This window comes from Hoplias malabaricus, chromosome 1 (assembly GCF_029633855.1).
Source record: "Hoplias malabaricus isolate fHopMal1 chromosome 1, fHopMal1.hap1, whole genome shotgun sequence".
In the NCBI taxonomy this organism is placed as follows: Eukaryota; Metazoa; Chordata; class Actinopteri; order Characiformes; family Erythrinidae; genus Hoplias; species Hoplias malabaricus.
In genome coordinates, this window is record NC_089800.1 from 61,543,867 (window position 1) to 61,562,181 (window position 18,315).

An 18,315-nucleotide genomic window follows, 5' to 3' on the forward strand; every position below is an offset into this window, starting at 1 on the left:
TGCTGAAGCAATTCTCATCTATTTTAAAATGTCTCAGCATGAAATCTGAATCTGTTGATGTGAGTTTCATGTTGGTGCTCAGTTGGAAGAAATCCATTTTCCATTTTTAATGACAGCTTTCCCCCCAGTGGCCACTTACTGAACTACAATCACAAACCATTGACTGGATGTAAAGGACACTTTCTTTCAAAATCCAGACCGGATAAATGAATAGATATCCTAGCTGCTGGACACTGACAAAATAATAATAATAAAAAAATAATAATAAAATAACTTTTGCATTTGCACAGCAACACCAATACCTTAGTGACACAGCTCTCATAACGAGTGAAAATTTAAGTTACCGATTTCTGTAAGACATGGATGGATTACTGAATGGGCCTGTGTTTAAGGGTCTTTCAATACCATGGCCCTCAAGAATCTCAGACCTCAAGGCATGAGATGGCTCTGAAAAACACCCTGGAATATATAATTACTAAATAAATCCAATAAAGGCCTCTGATCTGATGTTCTACCACATTTAATATATTTTGGTAAAGATAGTAGGATATTATACATTGATTAATTATAGTTTGTTTACTTCACAGCAGTATTCAGTTCACACATAAACATACACTAATCTTTTAGGACGTTTGATTATTTTCCAAAGTAGGTCTGGGATTGTAGGGGCTGTCCAGATTCTCATGAGATACCATAATCTATTCCTGTAATTTCTGTGCTAGTCTAGAAACTACAGCTTATGTATCTAAAATATTTCACTATATTTAATATAATTAATAATAATAATATTATAAACATTGTAATAATGTGTGCATTAATCATGTTTCCTGAATGTTTAAAGAATGTGCAGAGGCTTTTCTGGGTTATAGACTCTTTATTTTTCAAATGACAGCTCTTTTTGTTCATGGTTTTGGTTAAAGTATTTACAAAATTTGAAACGGTAAATAAACAAAACAACAAAACCCAAGAAAAACAATCTTTGGACATGTCACATATGCTTTTTTGTGTTGTTCACAATACCATGCAAAATCAGAAATTCTTAAAGGTGCTTGCACTTGATCTAACATTAAAAAGAATGTATTAGTTAGCCCACATATGCACATTTCATTAGTCCATATTCTGCTCCAGTGGATTCCCAATGCACGGCTTTTGATGAAGTTTCAGCTCTGCTCAGTTTTCTTGTTCTTTCTCTGCTCCTAGAAGTGAGCCTAAGATCAAGTTTCCAAACTTTTCAACATGAGAATAGTGCTGGATAGCAAATGGGAGAGCACAATGTATAAACTCCCAAAGCTGCAATCCTACTTCAGCTGGCAATGTCTGAGCAGCTCACCTTTCAGAACTGCTACAAAGATACACCTCATATTAAAGCCTGTCTGATGCCTTAAAAATAACAGTTTGATTCAACAATGAATTTCTAGAATATGTACACTTTTAACATGATGTACTCTATTAATCCCTCCATTTGTCCCTTCACTGATTTGAATGGCGTCTCTGTGGCGCAATCGGTTAGCGCGTTCGGCTGTTAACCGAAAGGTTGGTGTTTCGAGCCCACCCAGAGGATTGGCGACTTGAAAGTGTCCGTAGGTGTGAGTGTGTGAGTGAATGTGTGTTGCCCTGTGAAGGACTGGCGCCCCCTCCAGGGTGTAATCCCGCCTTGCGCCCAATGATTCCAGGTAGGCTCTGGACCCCCCGCGACCCTAAATTGGATAAGCGGTTACAGATAATGGATGGATGGATGATTTGAATGGTTTAACATTTATAATGGCATTTAAAGAGAAACACAGACTCCATTAAGAGCATCTTGAAAACATCTGTTTAAATCTATGCTGGAGGGGAGGTGGGCCACAACATTTGTGGAAATGAGTGTGTACAGGTGAGCACTCTGTGACCATTCTCAAAGGTTGTAAAAAGCATAAATATACATAACTAGTCTCTCCCTTTGTGTTCTTAACAACACAACAGAAAAGAAAATTCAAGATGCAACAAAAATCTACTGCCAACCACTGACAACGCTATCATTTTTTAAATGTAAACTCTGACCATGTCCAAAAAATGTGACTGAATGTGAGTAGACTGGACAGAAAAGCACACTCCATACAGGATTGCAGCTTAGACGTACAGCTTTTACCTTTTCACTGTCCAGCTACTTAATATCAGTTGCATTAGCACAGAAGTAGTTTAAGAGGAGCTGTAGGTACAGAAGAGTTCTTTGGACATGGCCATTGTCTACTTGTCTGAAAGCAGCACCTTCAACTAAAACAGTGTGCAGACGTTGCTCTTCTGGGCCTTAAAGCACCACAAACTCCTCCCCTCTTTCCTTTACTCTGACCCGTCTTTTCAGTCAGGTGACCAGCTGAGGCTCCCAGGATTGGCTGGCCATCTGGGGGCGGCACTGTGAGATAATTGGTGGGCCCACTGGGGTTTGGCTGTCCAGACACAAACCACTGATCATATGCTGCAATGCCGGACCTCTGGGCTTCCATTTCTGTAGGACACAAAAGGATAAATTAGTTCCATACAAATAAGTCCAGGTGCAAATTCCCTACAATAACACATGCTCAAAAATATAGCATTGGTTCCCAGCTCTGGAACACTCCAACCCTGCATATTGTCACTGTCTTATAAAACCTCATTGTTCATTATAAAGGAACTAACACATGTCTTTATATGATTTAAAAATAATACCTATTATCACTTTGTAATTGTAGAACAAAATCATTTTATCTCCAAAATAAAGGAAAAATATGAAATTTGAATGTGATCAATTTCATGAGCCAAGCCAATTTCAACCCTTCCAAGTCAAACACATGGGTCAAAGGTTTAGAGCCAGTATAAATACAGATTTCACATTTCCACTTATTGCTGATATTTACCAGATGTTTTAATGATTTAACCTCAATAGTAATCTCAAACCACGAGAAAGCTCACAAATTTGACACATACTTTATAGTTCATAACCTGCAATAAAGCAATGTTTAGATATGGCTGTTACTGTGATGATGCTGTGTAGCACACAACAGAAGTGGGAAACTCTGACAATGTGGAAATACAGGAGAATGGTATTGTAAATGCAAGAACTTAAAGGTGTGCAAGTTATTGCAGAGCAGTCATTCTCAAAATCCCACCAAAGGAGGATACAACAAAAATGTGAATACCGCTCTCAGAGCCATGGCATTAAAGGCATATTTAATAAAGCTTCTAATTGTATTGAAGGTGGGATGTCAGCTAAGCTCTTGCTGAGTGGGAGTGGGTGTGTCGGAACAAAGAAAACATTAAAATATGTAGGACGGGGCATTCCAGGACTAGGGTTGGGAACCACTGACGTAAGGCATAATACATTACACATGAGCATATGGCAAATACGGCTGGAAAAACCTGCTGAGTGCATACTCTAAAATGATATCATAAGTACAGAGGGAACACGGCCATGTTACAAGCACCCACATCAGAACAATATCTTACGGCAATGAAAGCCAGTCCAAACTGTATGATGTTGCCAGACTAACAGCTTTGGCAACATAAAAAGTGAAAATCTGTGAGTGTGTTTAGAGTTTAACTCATGCATACTCCACAAATGCTGCAATGTCCTGTTCATACAAGAGTTTGTAAGTGTGTGTGTCTCTTTGTGGCTGTGTGGAGCAGAAGGTTTTGTTTAAGGATGAGTAATGAACTCTGCACAGAATGACTCAGAGGGTCATGGAGCTTTTTAATCAGATGGATGATTGGGCTGGGTGTTGTGGAAAACTCATGGCAGCCAAGCCAAGAACATAAACTGTCTTCGGTACTGACAGTGATCTACAATGCCTCCTTAAGCCATTCCTCAATTACTCAGCTCATGCTGGTAGCTGCTCAATCCTCGTTGCTGATGATGAATTTCATTCGCTCTGGCAAAACGTGCATTTGTTTTCCCATTCTTCTTAAGAGCAAAGAATGGGTTATGCACCATTTATTTCTAATAGGGAAAATGTTCTTCCCAATGAACAGTAAGTCAGAATGAAGGCTGGGGTTCCATAAATACCTCTGCTCTCTAAGAAACTGTCCCCTGGTACCTATTACGCAGAAATAGCTGAGCTGTCCTCTAATAGAAGCAGGTCTGTTTTGAAGGGCATGCTGACTTTGGGAATGACTCTAAAGTGACGAGGGCATAAGTCACTATGAGAGAAATAAGCTCAGGCTAATGATTAATAAAGACTTCAACTGAAAAGGTCCAGTGACGTCCAACATTAGTAAGTGGAACCAGATGCATAAAGATCAGATGTGTGTGTGTGTGTGTGTTTGTAAGGCCAGAGATGAGGAGAGTGATGAAGACAGGAGAACAAATGTGAATTATTAAACTAAATCATAGCTGTTTGTGGTTCTATGGATATAGGGCCAGTTTCCCAGACAGGAATTAAGCCTAGTCATGGAGTACATTTTCTGGAATTCTTAAATGGAAAATCACTAAAATTCTGTCTAGATGAGGACTAGGCTTAATCTCTGTCTGGCACAACCCCTAACCTCTGTGTTGTAGGGAGACTGTGAGTTTGATCCTCAGTGACGCCACAGCCGTCCGTGGCTGGGGGTATTCCAGCAATTAATTCCTATACAAATTTTTAATAAACTCTAATCAAACTTGTCTTAAGGGCTTATCTTTTTTTATTAAATGTTAGCAAACACAGATATAAACTTTAGCAGCAGAACAAAAAAAAAATTGAATCCTGAAACATTGCCCCTTTCAAATTCAAACAAACAAACAAACAAAGCTGAATGGACAAAGTTGGGTATATGCTTGATATGACAACCATGAAATGTGGTTCAAGGCAATATAACTGCTACCACTCTAGGCGGGATGGCTTTCCCTCTCCCCATTATTCAGCACTAAGCCAGTGAATAAGGCACTCTATTAGATGACGATTAAGCAGTTAGCGATTTTCACCCTTGCCGCTAAAATGACCAATGACATAACATTAGTTCAAAAAGGTGCGTGACTGGCCTCCCATATCTCGGGATGGAAGCACAAGCTAACTTTCAACCTCCCAGCTTTATGTAAAAGAAGGAGAATTATGTGGGAAAAAAATCACACAAATAACGCATAAGAATAAGAGATATGTGATGGAATAAAAACCCTCAAACCACAAAACCAAGATCACGTAGCATGGAATGGACTCATTAAAGTCCACTCCAAGAAACAAATAAGAACTGATTATCTTTCGCACACCAAAGAGCTTTGGGAAATCAAACATGTGTAAACACACATGCGCCCAGGACACATCCACATTCCATAAAATCAATACTCACACACTCTCTCACATATGGTTTGTGTTTTTTCCCAACCTCTAAATCGTAAATCAGGCTTGGGTCAGCTCCAGGCCCAGCTGTGCTGGAAAGAGAGCATGCTCCCCAGTGATCGATGGGAAAGAGATTCCAGCAGACTGCTGAGACTTTGCTCTGTGTTCTGGAAGCCAAAGCAACTTCCATGAAAATGTTTATTTATTTATTTAACATTACACTTATATAGTGCCTTTCTAGAATCCCAAGGATGCTTTACAATCAACACTCAGCATTCAATCCACACACAAACTGGCGAGAAGCGGCACAGCGTACTCTCGACAAGGAACGACCGCACACCTGGAGGACTGCATTGGGCACTAGGGTTTCAGAACGCCAATCCATATCTGGGCCACACATATTCACTCACACATACAGACATTCATTCACACACCAAGACAGTTATGAGAGAAGCCAAATCAGCTAACCACCATGTTTTTGGACTGTGGGAGGAAACCGGAGACCCTGGAGGAAACCCACACAGACACGGGGAGAACATGGAAACTCCACCCAAATGGGACTTGAACCCAAGATCCCAGCGCTGAGAGGCGAACGTACCTTGTACCATTGTATTTTTAGATCTACACTTATGGTCCAGTCCATGCACTACTGAATCCACTTCAAACTTCATCCTGAGTAGTTGTAGGCAAGAAGTGTGATAGTGACACCAGATGACAAATGTACATGTGATTACAAAACATTAGCCTCCTTCAGTGTTGTTTAGCTGGCTTAGCCACTTCACGTACATATACTCAAGTATCTAGCTAATTTACATCTGCGGTTCATTTCTCAACTTGTTACAATCCCTCGTGTTCTTATGACAAACTGTTTGTTATGGCAACCGATGGTAAACTGTACCAATGTTTTGTTTGCCCTTTGCTGTATTTTGCAATTCAAGCAGTGTTTTCTAAATCAAAAGCTGATGGGCCTTATAGCAAAGAAGAGCTGTTGTTCACAAAGGTATAATTCTGTGAAAAGCAACACTAAGAAACTGGATTTAACCCCTTTTTTCATTTTACGGAATATACACACACTAATTTGATTGCTTAGTCACAAGTGTGAGTGTGACTTACCCCATCTCAGATTGCACTCAGAATCTAATTTACATTTATGTTGGAATTTCTCTCGTCCACCAGTAAGTTACTAACTACACAGAGATTGTCTTTGATCACTTGTTGTGTTTTTTGACTTGCGTAATATGCGATTAACACCATTATTATCCATGTCAGTCCCTGTTGCTCACCTGTCTGGACTCTTTAGGGTTGCATGGCTCTAGTCTGACCTTTGACCCTGAGGAGAATGCTGTGATGGCCAAGCAAAGGTCATGCTGGCGGATCTGTGGCTCTAACAAAGTCCATTTCTGTGAAAAACAAACAAACAAAAAAAGATTAGATGGGTGAGACTGAGACTTAAATAGACTTTTTTTTTTCATTTTATTTTGTAGCTGTAGAAATGTAATGTAACACACACACACACACACACACACACACACACACACATAAATAAAATGTACATATAGTCACCTGTGAGGGGGGTATAAATGACCCACTTTTACATTCTGCCAGACCCAGATTGTCTGTGCTGTGGCTCTCCAGGCAGAGCCCACCCTGTTTCAGCAGACTGTATGTAACCTTCTGCTCTGGAATCCTGCCAAAGACAAATAAAAACACAAGGCCGGAAACTGTTACATACCACAGATCATTAGCATACCATTACCTCATATTTTCTATGCTGCATTGTCCATTCTTTTACAGATATGGGACAAATGCAAAAAAAAAAAAAAAGTAGTATTACAGAAAGAAGTTATCTGACATTCCCTCCTGACTGAGGCTGGCATGGTTGCTCCAGACACAGCGAGGCGGACTCACCTAAGTTCTGGGTACACGTTTTCCAGATACCAACGAAAAGAGTTACAGTTTAGCTTCCTTCTCAGTGCCAAGCGGTCTGCGATACTGAAGGAATAAATGCAGATAAGATGTAGGGAGTGATAAGAATCAAGGGACAAAACAAGATTTCCATTTCAAGATAGCAGACTACACTAATGCAATATATCAAAACCATGTTCAGATCATATTTTACAAATATAAGAGGATTAAAGAAAAGATCCCTGACCTTCCAAAGGCCTTGCCTTGAGCAGAGGGTCTAGCCGCATAGTAATACTGCTTATACTCATCCATCCAGACTTCAGCGGCTCGCCGTGTATTTCTATTCACATAAAGCAAACGGTCAGTGTCAGAACACACCTTAAATCTTCAAAATTGTAATAGGAGTAGGACAAAAAATATTTACTTTTAAAGGAAGTTAGTAAAGCAAAGATTTAAATATTATTCCAACAAGTCTATTCATCATGAAAATGTCACATATTATAAAATAAAGTGAAAAAATATATACTGAAATTTTATCAATTGAGAGCATTGTGCTTCATATAGTAAACACACTAAACTCACTTGATGTAAGTGAGAGCATTGCCTTCAGGGAAATCATAAGGGTGGCGTTTCCTAAAGACATGGCCCACACGACTGCAGGGTAGTATCTCTAAACTTCCCCCACACATCCACACACGAAATGACAATTCTATAATAAATACAAGAGAGAGTGGGAGAGAGGAGAGAGAGAGAGTGAGAGAGAGTTGGGTTAAATAGATTGGATAAAGCAGTCATGCATTTCCCAAATCTAATTATCAAAGATTAAAATGGAGGTGAAAAGCAATAAAGGCCTGTGAACAGGATCTATGGGTATTAAAATTACACCAAGAACACTAATAAGGCAATATTTTTCGGTTTTAGCCAGCAGAGGGCTCTCAGCGCGCACTCTTTCTCTCTCTCTCTCTCACACACACACACACACACACACACACACACACACACAATCTTGTCTCCGTGGTTTTCATTAGACATTACATAGACTTCCATTCATATATTAGAAATAAATACTACTAGCCTGACCCTAGACCTAACATACTTTTACATTAGACTGTCTTTAACCTTAAAATTTCAGCACCTTAATATTTTATATTAATATTTACATTATAGGGACATAATTGTACGCCCATAAGAAAGACTTGTCCCACAGTGTGAATGTGAAAAAAGCTTTTGGTCCCCACAATGTCATATACTATGCGGAACACACAAACATACATTGATACATAGATACATACAGACAGACAGATGGGCAGCTAGACAGACAGACAGACACACACACACACACACACACAAAATTATTGTGCATATATATATATACTCAGAAGGAATCTGATCTTTATTATCTTTATCCCACTCTGGCGGCATTCGGCTTCAAACGACTCCAGATAATAGCAGCAGATTTCCCTGCTTCTGAAGTTCCCATAAATAATACATTAAACATTACACTGATGCTGAGAAGATTAATTGAAATGTCTAATATTTTGCAGGAGCTTGTTTATCAAATCTGACAGAATAGGCACACTATTACCATCTTTACATTTCTTCAAAGAAATTCTAAAAAATTCACTCAAGACATTCACTCGGCACACACACACACACACACACACACTTGGCAGTGTATTTTAGCTAATTAACACTCACAAGGAATTGTGTCACTCATTCTCTGTTGGAGACATCACTTCCTCAATACCAACAAGTTCCATTCTTAATTTTCTCAGTAGATACAATGCAAGAGAATGTCGTCTGTGTCTGAACAAAACCTTTTTTTGTGTTGTTGCCCAATTAAATATCTAGACTTTACATTATATAAAATCTTCACAAGTCATAAATTATATAACACAATAAATTAATATTAACTTTGATTAACAATTTATAAGATATTTCCATCCTCCTATAATTTTTAAAAGAACGTACAAACTTTTTAAAGAAAGTATTATTCTGACAATATGCTTTTTAATAATAATAGCAAGAGATGAATCACTGTCATGCTGCATGCTGGTCACACAAAGGAGTGTAGTGTATAAGCAGAAGAACGTCTATTGAACTCACCAAAGTTTTCACCACCCCAGATATCCATGTGTGTATCATACTGGCCCAGGTGATTAAACCAGCTTTTATCCATAACAAAGATTCCTCCAGCAATCACTGGAGTCCTAAAAGAACAAACTCAATTACATTCATTTCATTACAGTTGATCAGCCAGTAATTACATTTTCCCCCCTAGATGTTTCTAGATGTGAAATTTTCACTTATGTATATTTGTGTTCTGCTTTTCCTGATACAGAATAATTAAAAATATGCATGTATTGACAATTTGAACGGGATATTACAGGAATTATAGAAAGCTGCTGGTTGCACAGTTCTGTAAACCTCATACACAATTTCCTCACCTGATTGGCTGTGTCGGATCATTTCTTGCCATTTTCTGCTCAATAGGAATCTGTTCCCATTTAAAATGTAAACTCCAGTCAAACCCTGCAGAGAGAGAGAGAGAGAGAGAGAGAGAGAGAGAGAGAGAGAGAGAGAGAGAGAGAGAGAGAGAGAGAGAGAGAGAGAGAGAGAGAGAGCGCAAGCCGAATCAGTCACATTTTTCTGTTTTTACAAGCCATACAGGCCTTACATAAAGTCTTCACCCCTGTAATTTTTTAAAATCAATTTTGATACAAAAACACACACACACAGCACTGGAAGATGTGCCCTAACACATGTCTGGTCAGCTGTATTTGCAGATTTCTTAATCATATTCTTGCTGTCAGAATTATGTACATTGAGATTACAGATCCTGCCCTCACCTCCTCTGAGGTCAGCTGAGGCTGCCAGGTATGCAAAGTTATCCAGGCTGATGACATCAATGATGGGACTAACAACGCGTGTATGGTCCTGGGAAAATAGAAAAAATAAAATATAATAATAATAACAACAATAACAAAATACTCCACAAAAACTTCTACAAGAATAAATTGTACAGCATAAAATAAAAGGAACTACACCCCTTTTCAATATCACAAAAATATCATATGGCTATAACATATGAAAATAAAGAAAATCATATTCATTTGAAAATCAGGATATATGATATTAGGTTTAATGATGAGAATTAATTTAAACAAATCAAATTATGAAGGACTTTGGCCTTCTACATGCTCTGTTTATGCAATAATGGCTCGATTAGCACAAAGCTGGACACATTTATAAACATGAAACACAAGTAATAATAGTGTAGGGTTTAATGCCTTTTGTTGTAATTTCTTTTTAAATTTGGACATTTCAGTACTGTTCAAAGCCCATTCAAAACCTATGTTTCTATATTCGCTCTAATCATTTTGTTCTCTAAATACAAACATATACAGATGTGTTCATTTTTTTCACTTGTGGTCTGATTTGAGTTACATTAAAGAACATAACTGAATTTATTATATTCTGTATGTCCAGTCTTTAGCAGAGAGACTTTATATTTAATGATTTAAGCAGTTTTAAAATGCACCAAATTCTGATAAATATATTTAAATCATACACACAGATATAATCTCCAAAAGCATAACATCATATGGGACACTCAACAGCAGCAGCACCTGAGTTGAAGGTCACAACACACTATGCTGTGCATTAGCCAGAAAAGTATAAAGCCGTCCATTATTGTGACAGCATCCAATAAAGGGATATTTGACCCACAACTAATTATTGGTCATTAAAATGTCATCTCAAATCTACATTTTTCTTGACAAATAGGTCTAATCTGCAGTCCGTGCAGGCCTGGGGCATAGCCAGAATAACTGCTGAAAAGACATGATCAGCAGCCATCTTGAGCTTTCAGTTGTAATATAAAGTCACATTAGGTGAAAATCTTCAGCCATATTCCTAGTGACACAAAGATGACTCAAATATAAAGTTCATGAATTTAGTTGGTTCCAGTGCAGACCAAGAAAAGCTCTATACACAGGCCTCTTCAGTTCCAGGTCATTGGCTAAATGCTGGTGCATGCTTACTAAAGTGAAGATGGGTTCATGCTCTATCACCCATTTCACTTGAGTGGATGAACATTTTATCCCCAGCAAGATTCAGTACAGTCTATTCGGGGGCCAAGGTCTATTTACAAAAATCTCTCCATGAAAAGAGTAAAGGGAAGAGGGATTAGTCTTGACGAGGATATACAGATAAAGTTGTCTGAGCTATACAGCAAATGAGGCAGAACAGAGAATGAAAATATTATGTGTGTGTGCATTTGTTACAAATTGGCCACTTTATCAGAAATCTGACTGTAGTCCATTTTTTAGCTATGCACACTTTTCAGTTACCCTTTACACCAGTGGTCTCTAACCCAATAACCTGCCTGCAGTTACAGCCAGGATGTTTCCTGCATATTCTAGCAGAGCAACCAGTAACAATCCACTATGATGGTGTCACGTCTCTGCCAAGAATGACCCATGACCTAAAGGTCCTGTGGTGGAATAGTTGGAAAAACAAACTTATGAACTTCATCGACATGTACATATGCCCAGTTAATGTAGATACAGAATAGATGGCTCCCAACTCCCTCAATATACTTGTAACATACATTATTTTAACAAGAAGTGCTAAGAAACAAATTGGATTCAGAAACTTCCCACTGTCCATTGCTTTGTAACAAAAAACATTGCGGTCCACAGTCAGCTCATGTAGTGAGCTCTGATGTTTACTATAAATAATGAGTGCACCATAGATGATTGTAGTGCCTTCAAAATCATGGTGAATTCAACATCGGACATGCAGAGAAATATGGCTGACACACTCATTAGTGCCCTGAAATGTAAATAGTGAGCCATTCTGGATACAGTCAATGTCATTGTGTTGCTTTGTGAATGTTTATGTCAGTGTGCAGCACATAGGCCAGGATGTGTTAAATAAACCTAAATGAATATGATTCAGATTACAGTTGCTTATTCAAAATGTGTTTTCAATTAAAGTTTTGGTCCTTTTTAAAATGATCTGAACCTCTTTTTTCATCTCTGGGTGAAGTGTGTCATTGCGTGGTGAATCATCTACATACTCCAACATCAAATCCTCATTGGAACACAGTTCACAACAGCACTGTGCAGTAAACATATCCTGTAAATAAAAAGACTGCAAATTCAGTGTGTGTTCACTCCCCATACATTTTTCTCTTTGTTTTCTGTCTGACATAATTCAGAGCAGGTCACAACCTTTGCTACATAAAACAAAAAACACACTTCAATAACAACAACCTACACATTTGCTAAAAAGACATGAGCTTAATTTTGAGCAGCTACATTTTGTGAATTCAGCTGAAAGTTGAATAAGAGCCTATGTTAAAACTTGCTTCAAGAGTGCAGTTAATTGCAGCTAACTGAGATGCTACCGTGTTTCCCCGAAAGTAAGACAGTGTCATACATTCTTTTTACCCCCAAAAGTCCCACTATGTCTTACTTTCGGGGTATGTCTTATATTGGTAAAAAATGTCGATTTTTGTTTTAACCATAAAATTAACATTTATTAACAACCTGAACAGTATGATATTCACCATAAAACAGTTTTATAAAAGCAAGTGCCAAGAATGTCTTGTTACAACCGTATCATGACGGTATTTCCATGTATAACATGTAAAACAATGAAAAACGGTAAGAACGAACAGTTTGAATATGTTATACTGGAAGATAAAACAGATTTATTCCATGATCAGAGCGGCCACCAGCGGCTGCACGTGAGGGCACTGAGGCTGCGTGTTGGACCACGGACAACATTACTGCTGCTCCCGCGGCCTCCACATCCCTCCGCATCCCGCTCTAACCGTCCGCATCCCGCAGTTAATGCAGCAAAAGGTACCGGTACTATGGCTTATATTTTTCCAACGTACAGTTTACTATGTCTTACTTTCGGGGTACGTCTTACATTAGCCGACCCCCCTAAAACCCACACTGCGTCTTACTATCGGGGGTGTCTTACTATCGGGGAAACACGGTAGTTTTAATAGTCAGTAAAAGTTTAGTAAAATACATATTTAAATTAACAGTTCAAAGTTATCTAAGCCGTAAATCTTCCTTTCTCATGGTATAGAGATATGTATTAGAACAACAAAAAGCGTCATGTTGAAACATTTGAATATATACAATACATTTTTCAATATTTGTATAAAATATTAAATTATATAGGAGGATTCTTTGGGGATTCAGTAAAATGACTATCTCTTCCAAATCACATGGAGGCTATTCTTTAGCCAGGATAAATGTGAGCTACTTACATAAAATAGTGTAATATTAAAACATAACCTGAGGATTACAAACAGGTTATATATGTACTAAATTGTGTGCACACAGCTTCCCCAACTGAAAAGAATGAAATGAGGTCCTCTGGAGCAGCTACACATGAGCCTAAGGTTACCATGCCACACGGCTATTGTCAGTCAGGGAATATCATGTCACATTTTATTGGGCTGAGGAGCTGCATGTTCTGGAGTGACAGAATAATGTCCAAAACCTTTGGAATGTGTTGGAGTGATGTTTGTGATCTAGAACTAATAATCCAACATCAGTATCTGACCTCAGTATTTCTCTTATGATCTTATTAAATCCTCACAGAAGTTTCTCAACAGCTAGGCACCTAGTTTAAAGCCTTCACAGAAGGGCCTTCTTTCACAAACTCAGTAAGTCATGATCACGAAAAACAAAACTTTTTTTTATGGTATAAAATGAAGCTTCAGGGTTAATGCTGTAATGTGAAATATGAAATGACAACCAAAACACTACTAAGTCCTGTTAATATACTTAAAAGTTCATGTTAGATTTTAACCTATGTATATATTTTGCTCTCCCCAGTTTTTTTCAATACAGAATATGACGCTTTCTCCCTTTCCTCTCATCAAACCTTTCAGGTTCACTACAGAATGGCTGCAAAACAACTATGGCATTGTCTTTCTCATAACGCCTACTCATGGCACCTCTGTCACCCTGTAAATAAGGCTATTAATGTGTGGGGGTTTGTCTGTCTTGTGCTCATCGCTACAATTTCTTTCCATCTGACTGAATGTCATCAGCTCTACTGGCTCACTGTGTGTGTGTGTGTGTGTGTATGAGAGAGAGGGGAAGGCAGAGGGCATGTCGTTCTGTACGGATCATTAGTTTGCTTGTGCTCCAGAGCCACGTGTCTAATTGCTGTTCCAGCATTGGCCTGCAGCTGATCTGCAGCCTCACACTGATCGGATTAATCAGGACAACCTCAGACAGAGCTGCAGCACCTGCTGATATACACCTGCTATTATCTCTCCTCATATACATGAATGACAGCTCCATTCAAACACTTAATGTACATGATCCCACAGGCCAACCTGTTCATAATCACCACCGCTTCAGGCTGCACCCCAGTATAGTACAGTTCAAAATGAACATTTCATAATTCAGAATCATTAAGCTCCATAATATAAATCCAATCTATTCGCAACATATGAAATAAATCCTCACCCCTTGTTCAATTCAACAAGTGCACTGACTGTCTAAAGGCAGTTTACCCTGTTTCATGTATGTCTATAGTTTGGAACAGGTGAATTTAAAGACACACACAATAGAAATGATAACACATTGCATGTAAAACATTTTACAGAAAATTTCAGTATAAATATTGCTTGAAAAACTTCTTTATATTAACTTTAAGGTATGTTATTTTAAACACATTAAGAATTAAGTGCAGACTAGAGTTAGGAAACCTTGTGTTTCAAGATGTCTGAATCCTTAATCCTCCATAGCCTTGTACACACCCACTGTAAAATCTATATGAACTTGAGAAAATGAAGTGTGTACAACAACATGAGATAAGAGAAAACAGAAGGGCCTCGTCCCCTGTGTGAGTGTATGAAAGAGACACTTCAGCTGCAGGGTGATTACACTGTCCTGCAGAGCATATTATATCATATATCAAAAAGAATTGAATATATATTGATGTGTATTGAAAAAAGAGAGAGGCTGCCTTGGAGCAGGGCTGTTCTGAAGGAGAATAGGACTGGAGAGGGTAACAGCCTTGTGGTGATTTAGTAAATTTTAACAAAGGAGGGGAGAGGGAGAGGTTGTTTGGAGCAACTATGTGAGTCCAATGTTTGCTTCCCTCTTTCCGCCTCTCTGTCCTTTTGTTGGCTCGCTCCCCTCCCTCCATCTCAATCCCTTCCTCAATTCTCCCACTCCCATCTCTCTCATGACTCAGGCCATTTGCGAGTTTTAAGTGTCTCGAATACACAAAATGTCAAACTGCTCTTATCAGTAGCAGAGTTGCCCTCATAAGTCAATTTCTGTGTGTGCGTTTGTGCTGCAAGTGCGAATCTTGGTTTGTTGAATATTTGTTTGTTGAAAGCAATCCCAACTGTCGATTTCCCACATAAAAATTAGAACCTGAATTTGGCTTACTTGCCAAGTGTGACATCACTTCTAAGGAATTTATTTTCACATTGAGGCAAGCATAGTTACAATAAACAAACAGAAATACAGAAATAAAAAGAAATAGTACACAGAAATAACTGTAAATTCAAGTGAAAAATTAACAAAGCATTTAATCCAAACACACTTTCATACCATTATATATACATACATTCATTACCTTTCCAAAGTCTGGAACATGTATGTGTGTGTGTGTGTGTGTGTGTGTGTGTGTAAGTACAAACCTCTTTGACTCTCTGAATCATCGGCTGTAGCCAATCAGTGTTAACTTCACAGTGGCTGTCCAGGAAGGTGAGAATAGAAGCTGAGGCAGCACTGGCCCCTCTGACTCGAGACCTGATCAAACCTGACCGGCAAAAAAGCCTTTACATTAATCTTCTTTATAGCTTTAGTAATATTTCAGTAACAGTTCATATATTATTTACAAAACATCAACATCCCTGTTGATTGAATTGAATATTAACTACACTGCACATGTCTGTGCTCATGTGACATGCCTTCAGCTGTTAACCATAAACTTAAAGCCAAAACTAATACTTTGTTGGTATTTATACACAGGCCAATGGAGTCTTGTTTTTTTTTTTTTCCCCATTTGCCAAACTGGCCATTTTAAGACTTAGAATGGCTAATTGCCAGCTTTCTGAAAGAAAAACAGAAAGGTTTAGTTACATACTTCTACATTTCCACTGATAATCAAGAAATTAAGCCACCAAAGTTTAATCCAATCCAGACCAGAGGGCCCGGAGTGCATAAACTTGTGGGCAGAATTTCACAGATTTACCGATAAACAGCATGAATAATTTATTTTCAGAGTTTTGTTGCCGCAGTGACTGCCAAAATGCTTCCTGTCGATGTGATTTATTTTAAAGAGTAATCGTCATTCAAAAAAGCAGCATTATCAAATATGGGTTCAGCTGTTGACTGCATATTTTGGCACAATGACAAACACATGACATTTCAAAAAAGCAAAAAATTATGGATATATTACAATAAAATGCATAGTGTGGCAGTAAAGTTGAAAATTCTATATTCTTTCAAGTGCATCACTCCCACCAATCTCTCCACCCCTCAACATGGAGTCAGCACTCACCCTCTCGCCGTTCATTTCTCAGACATCGCACCTTTGGGATCTGAGAGAGCAGCTGGCAATCCTCCGCTAATGAGAAAGGGGACATCAGATTACACAGAGAAAACACACACACACAGAGGCAACACATCTACACACATCCCCCACAGCTAGTATGCATGTCACAATATGCATGTGTAGCAACTACAAACACATTTGTCTGCTTAGAGCTGTGCTTGTACAAAAAAAAAAAAAATAAAATAAAAAAAATAAACTCTAGCCCAGTTTTGAGCGTAATACTTCATCTATCCACATTTTTTCTTCTATAAAGTAAAGCGCAGTTACTTTGGTAGTATGCTAAGTCTTTGTTTGTTCCCAATTTTTTTTCTAATTATTTCAACACAAAAATCTTTGTTAATCCCCCTCACAAAACTTCTATCTTTCATGTCTTTTGTATGATTCAGACAAAGGATGCAAATGATTTACTAAATAACAGTCAACTCAACAAAACAAATGAACAACTGTTCTATCAATGCTATAAATGTAAAAATATTTAAATAGTTTTCAACTCATTTATAAATTGTACTTATAGATATATTTTTTTATATTTTTCATTAATGTTTTTGAATAATAAATAATGAATTTAATGAACATATAAAATTCATAAATAATTCTGCCTGGCCCCACTTTTCACCATTATATTCTACAGCGCTACACTGATTCATTAATATATAATACACAATGTGCAATAAATAATTGTAGGCTTTACATTTGTTGAACAACTAGAATTTCAGTGAGACACATTCTATGTGTGTCTCACCATATATATATATATAATATATATATATATATATATATCACAAGACACATCATTGCTAGAATTGCTAAAAAATGTCCATACAAACATTATAGTTAAAAATGGAGATTAAAATGGAATGACTGTAACTGACTGAGCTTAAAAAAGTGTACACTGACATTTCTGAAAAACCTTTTTAAGCAAAGGCCAAACAAAAATGTCCATTTCTTTTATGCAGCTACATCTGAGACACTCACTGCTCAGATTTAATGCACTCATGGTCTCTACAATTATCCTTAGTAAAAGGGGCAGTAGAAACTCTCTCTCTCTCTCTCTCTCTCTCTCTCTCTCTCACACACTCACACACTCACACACTCACACAAAGTGTGTATTAAGCATTTAAGACTAATTGTAGTTGTCTGGTCTTACAGATCAAGCAAATCTGGCCTTGAACAACACATTAATGCTGACCATCTGATAATACACCTCCAACACATTGTTTGTAAATGTAGCTTAAAGATTATATGTATTGTTGTCATAATCTTTTTATGTCTTGTGTTCAAGTAAGTATGTGTGTATGTGAAAAGACTGACAGAGAGAGAGAGAGAGAGAGGGGGGGGGGGGGGAGAAAGTCACACAAGGTTACATTTAAACTGAAGAGAAAGAGAGACTTACTGTATTAAAAAGGAGAGAGTAAGGTTAAATGTATAATGTCATTCCGAGGGGAGAAAAGACAGATGGAGAGGGGAGGAGTAAACTCTGGATTAATCTGAGGCCAAAAGTCAAGTGCACACTATCACACACTGGCAA

At 38.0% G+C, this 18,315-nt stretch overlaps 1 protein-coding gene across 1 annotated transcript in view; it reads right to left on the reverse strand.

The window, feature by feature from the left end:
- Positions 1-865: 865 nt before the first annotated feature.
- Positions 866-18,315, reverse strand: part of galnt16 (UDP-N-acetyl-alpha-D-galactosamine:polypeptide N-acetylgalactosaminyltransferase 16) — a 28,469-nt gene continuing 11,019 nt past the window's right edge. Inside the window, exons 5-15 of the mRNA XM_066680759.1 lie at positions 16,734-16,799; positions 15,868-15,989; positions 10,022-10,109; positions 9,620-9,704; positions 9,279-9,382; positions 7,755-7,881; positions 7,420-7,512; positions 7,176-7,259; positions 6,831-6,954; positions 6,551-6,667; positions 866-2,485 (exon numbers count right to left, since the gene is read on the reverse strand). Of these exons, the coding sequence (XP_066536856.1) occupies positions 2,342-2,485; positions 6,551-6,667; positions 6,831-6,954; positions 7,176-7,259; positions 7,420-7,512; positions 7,755-7,881; positions 9,279-9,382; positions 9,620-9,704; positions 10,022-10,109; positions 15,868-15,989; positions 16,734-16,799 (1,154 nt within the window). The 3' untranslated portion in view covers positions 866-2,341. The remainder of the gene's footprint in view (positions 2,486-6,550; positions 6,668-6,830; positions 6,955-7,175; positions 7,260-7,419; positions 7,513-7,754; positions 7,882-9,278; positions 9,383-9,619; positions 9,705-10,021; positions 10,110-15,867; positions 15,990-16,733; positions 16,800-18,315) is intronic.